Source organism: Diaphorina citri, unplaced genomic scaffold (assembly GCF_000475195.1).
Source record: "Diaphorina citri unplaced genomic scaffold, Diaci psyllid genome assembly version 1.1 scaffold48, whole genome shotgun sequence".
NCBI classification, from domain to species: domain Eukaryota; kingdom Metazoa; phylum Arthropoda; class Insecta; order Hemiptera; family Psyllidae; genus Diaphorina; species Diaphorina citri.
This window is the reverse complement of record NW_007377485.1, coordinates 62,181-67,195: the sequence shown is the minus strand read 5'-3', so window position 1 is coordinate 67,195 and position 5,015 is coordinate 62,181. Positions and strand designations below refer to the sequence as shown.

Here is a 5,015-nt window from a genome sequence, read left to right as displayed (position 1 = left end):
CCAAATGTTCCATCACACTCAACAACGAGAAGTTTTTATTGCTATGAAAGTGGTTGAATGAGTGCAATGGGGGAATTTGGCGTCTCCACTACTACTAAGGTAATGGTATAAAGACATCTCATTACAATAAACCATAATCATAAAATCATTCATGGAAACAGAAAGATTATCACCGTATTGTTTTTGTACGAAGTTTATGATGAATTTGGCGTCTCCACTACTACTAAGGTAATGGTATAAAGACATCTCATTACAATAAACCATAATCATAAAATCATTCATGGAAACAAAAAGATTATCACCGTATTGTTTTGTACGAAGTTTATGATGGTAGGTACCTGAGATCAATGTGATATAAGTTCTCTTGTTTTTAGCCTAAGATATTTAAATAAACGCCGTTTCTTTGTGTTATTATATCCCAACTTTGGTGATCACTGCAGGATAGTAGGATTTTCCAAATATCTCAATAGTATTTAAAATCATTATTTATCTTTAGGACACCAAATATTATCTTTGGGCTAAAAGAAATTAAGAAATCACATGTATCGTAATATTGCACTGAACTTTCACACCTTCCAAATTATTTATGTTGTTAGCACATTTTAATAAATGAAAATAATGAAAAATTCTTTCTGTTTCAGGCAAAAACTGCCACTTTCCAGCCGCGTGGACTGGAAAATGGTTCCAGAGCGGAGAGAAGCATTACATCAGCATCAACTCGACCACAATTCAGAACAAAGGCGTGTGTGTTGAGAATCAGGGCGAGAAATTTCTCATCGAAGACAAGTAAGTAATTGCCCTTTGATTTTTCTTCTTCGAAAATTAACTCCTTTTTTCCCCAAAGGTTCTTTAGTATTTACTAACTAATTACACATTGTCAGTGCATGATTAGCTGCTATTTTACGAGCATATCATAATTCTTAATTAATAATTACCTACATTATGTCAGTCCATTCACTGTTCTAAAGGTTCTCAAGAAAGCAAAGAAACAATAAGCGTCACTAAGCATCACATCTCACAATTCCTACCTTCCTAACGACGCGACGCACCAACCAACTTTCCATTGAGCTATTTCTTATTCAAATGGTGAGATTCCTCTGTCAAACTCCCACCGTCCGGTATTCATCCTGTCTAGATTTCTCATATTTAAGACTGAAAAGAGTAGTTCTTTTTTTTACATAGTTTTTTTCACAACTCACTCACTCTTTACACATATTAATTAGACTGCAAACGCTCTCAGGATCTCCAATCAGAGTCACCAGGGCTGTCACATTGCTCAGTTCTAATTAGACTGACAGCTTCATTCAAGTGGTCCCCCTTACTGAGAAGTGGCTTTTGTTTTTAGGCCCATTCATATGTTCTTTTCAAAAGGTGTGTATACGAGCATATCATAATTCTTAATTAATAATTACCTACATTATGTCAGTCCATTCACTGTTCTAAAGGTTCTCAAGAAAGCAAAGAAACATTTAAGCGTCACTAAGCATCGCATCTCACAATTCCTACCTTCCTACCGACGCGACACACCAACCAACTTTCCATTGAGCTATTTCTCATTCAAATGGTGAGATTCCTCTGTCAAACTCCCACTGTCCGGTATTCATCCTGTCTAGATTTCTCATATTTAAGACTGAAAAGAGTAGTTCTTTTTCACAACTCACTCACTCTTTACACATATTAATTAGACTGCAAACGCTCTCAGGATCTTCAATCAGAGTCACCACGGCTGTCACATTGCTCAGTTCTAATTAGACTGACAGCTTCATTCAAGTGGTCCCCCTTGCTGAGAAGTGGCTTTTGTTTTTAGGCCCATTCATATGTTCTTTTCAAAAGGTGTGTATATACTCTGTCAGCCGTTGCGTTGGGAAGGTACTTTTGTATTAAACTTTGTATATTAGACCTAGGAATATTTATTTTGTGCTTTGTATTTCAGCTAGGAAAAGGCACATTTTCTAATCACTTTGGGTGATTTATTTTCACCCCTCGCTTGGATATCAATAGAGAAACTCAATATACTTTGTATATTAGACCTAGGAATATTTATTTTGTGCTTTGTATTTCAGCTAGGAAAAGGCACATTTTCTAATCACTTTGGGTGATTTGTTTTCACCCCTCGCTTGGATATCAATAGAGAAACTCAATACGAGTTGGTGTGCATTTCAAAATGTCAACCGGAGGTTCAATGCACTTTGTATGCAGCTAATTGTTCTCAGGCCGTTTTCTATTGGTGTCAACCGTGCATTTATAATTTCTATCCATGGGTTGTTTTCCCTTCGGATATCAAATGTAGAGTAGGTGCCTCATAAGGGTGAAACTTTCACTACCTAAATAATTGTGTGTATGTGGTAGGCAATGGTAGTTGTCCTCACCAAGCCAGGTTTGCACTGTTGTCAGTAAAAATATCATGCAAATCATCATAAAAATATTGAATCAAAATCACAAGAATAAAGTGGTTGTCATTTATAATTTCTATCCATGGGTTGTTTTCCCTTCGGATATCAAATGTAGAGTAGGTGCCTCATAAGGGTGAAACTTTCACTACCTACATAATTATGTGTATGTGGTAGGCAATGGTAGTTGTTCTCACCAAGCCAGGTTTGCACTGTTGTCAGTAAAAATATCATGCAAATCATCATAAAAATATTGAGAACTCTAAATTTTCTGATTTAGGAATGTAAAAAATCTTCAAAACCACAAGAATAAAGTGGTTGCTGATTGAAAATTTTGTCTGCATTTATATAAATACGTATGTGAATAAACAAGAATTTGACAATTTTAGGTATTTTTGTTACAATTTTACCTATTTGTTAAAATTAAAAAAGCCACAAAGCTGACGCTCAGGATCACAAACCTAATAATACTGTCTATTCGGTGACCGCAGGACCACAAAAACAGAACACATTCCCTATCTCCTATAGTAAACTTTACTCGTGACATAGATGAAACCCAGTGGCGGTATTATTGTGGCATTTTGATTGACAGAACAAAAGTTCAACGCCACTTTAGAAGGAGAAAGCTCTCACCCCATTTCCTGCCATTGAGAAGCTGTGGGTATTATGTTTTAATTTTGCATACAGCACATTACACCGGATCAAGGCATTCATGGAAATCGTACAAGTTCCCTTTTCCTATCCGTAAATTGCTCTACGATGCCTGAGTGAAAAACGGGATCGAATTTTCTCCGCTTTACGCATTTGAAAGTATTTTGTAAAGCTAGGATGCACCGGGTAAGGAAGTAGACAAATAGACGTACACAAGTACTTACTCAACTTTAATTGTAGAATAGATATAGAACTATTTGTTTTTACGAGGTACAGGTACAATTAATAGGGTGCGGCATCACCTATTTCTATTCTCTATGTAATATTAAGTATTAAGTTAGTTATAAGTTAGCATTAGGAAAAATTTGTGTACATACATGTTTGTATATCACCACAATAAAAATATTTGATTTGATTTGATTTGATTTGATAGATACGTAGGCAATAGCTAAATGCATATCCTCATCAGATTACTGTGGTGGTGAAAGCCCAAGCCTCCTCTGCTCCTGTTCTGCTCACTTGTATATCTCCAGGTTGTAAGGTGAAGACCTCATGTAGAATAGATACACACTTGTCTATAGCTTGGTCCAGGGATAAACTTGACACATTGTCTCTTGTCAGTAGTTGTTCAATGTGTTCACTATTGTCTCCTAGGACTTGAATGTTATTCTCATAGTGGAACACTTCACCTCCTGCATTGATCTTGTAAAGGATTCCACGAGCACCTAGCACAATGTTTGCTGCAAATGGTCTGTAGCCAACCATGCGCGTGTATTGATTGAGTAGGGCAGACAGTTCCTTCATGATCATTACACTTGAGATGGGACTCTCATGAATCACTTGATATCGGGCAGACTGCTTCTTGGCGTAACCACTGAGAGCGCGGAAATCAGCTTCATTTCCACAAAACGACATGCTCATGTTATCATTGATGTTCACTATTTGGGGACTTGACCATTTCTCCACTAAAATAGAACTCTCACGAGATACTTTGATAAAAGCAAGACCATCAGGTTTGACAATAGCAATACAAGTGTTGGGGTCATTTCTAACACTGAGCTCTGCCAATTGATATGTGGATTGGAAACTGTCCTTGTCACTATCGTTTGGTAAAGGTATTGGGTTCTCCATAATACCCCTCGATCCACAACTCGTTATTTTCGATATTCAATAATTTTCAAATAAAATTAACTCCCGATTTCAGATCAGGCTGCTGGCTTCTGATGTATTGAGTCGGATTTCAATGAATTGTAATCAGAAACTAATGATGTTTTCGTAATTGCTTGGAGAAGTGAGATAAATCTTGCTTTGGAGTTTAATTTAATCAAGTTGTTACAACTTCGAAGATTGAAAAAAAAAGAGAGAAAATCCCGTGATGAATGATTCTCTTATATTTATTTTTAAAAAAAAAAAAAAAAAAAAAACTTTTTTAAGTTGGGAAAAAAGTTAGGTGTTCAAGAATACACCGAACATCGAATGACTTACTACTTGAATACAAAAGAAAATTTATGCTTCTTCAAATTGTAATTAATTAAATTAACTTTCAAATTACAAAGTTCTTTCCGTTGTAAATAATTACCTATACTTTCACTTAGGAAAATCTCGGCCCTCCCCTCGCTTGCATTTACGCTTTATTGCCTACGCAGATTTTTCTTCTTCTGCTATTCGATCTTATGAAAGTCTAGCTTCAGACTGTCAGAAACTACGAAAAAGAATAAGAAGATGAAGAAGGGGAAAGATGCCGTTAAAGTGTGAATTTGTTCAATCCAATATGAAAATTTTGAGAGAGAGCTGTAGATAATATGTATTGGAAAAAACATCATCTCAAACCCAGTTTTCTCCTGTATGGTCAGGTTCAAGATCCCCTAATTTATTTTCCAGTTGAAGATAAAACTTTCATAATGAAAAATGAGTCCCGGAACTCTCGATCAAGTTGAAACGAAATTGAAAAATAAACCGTTCTTGAGATATTTT

General features: G+C 35.9%; 1 protein-coding gene across 1 annotated transcript; it reads right to left on the bottom strand.

Annotated features, from left to right (window-relative positions):
* Positions 1-2,678: 2,678 nt before the first annotated feature.
* On the bottom strand, positions 2,679-4,382 carry LOC113469868 (proteasome subunit alpha type-2-like). Its single transcript, XM_026827865.1, has 2 exons — positions 3,475-4,382; positions 2,679-3,286 (listed from the first exon to the last, which is right to left on the bottom strand). The coding sequence occupies exon 1, from the start codon at positions 4,170-4,172 to the stop codon at positions 3,507-3,509; it is 666 nt and encodes a 221-aa protein (XP_026683666.1). The 5' UTR covers positions 4,173-4,382; the 3' UTR covers positions 2,679-3,286; positions 3,475-3,506.
* Positions 4,383-5,015: the final 633 nt, after the last annotated feature.

What these genes read in the sequence shown, in the direction of transcription:
- LOC113469868 (XM_026827865.1), bottom strand. Translation starts at nt 4,172, where the DNA reads ATGGAGAACCCAATACCTTTACCAAACGATAGTGACAAGGACAGTTTC.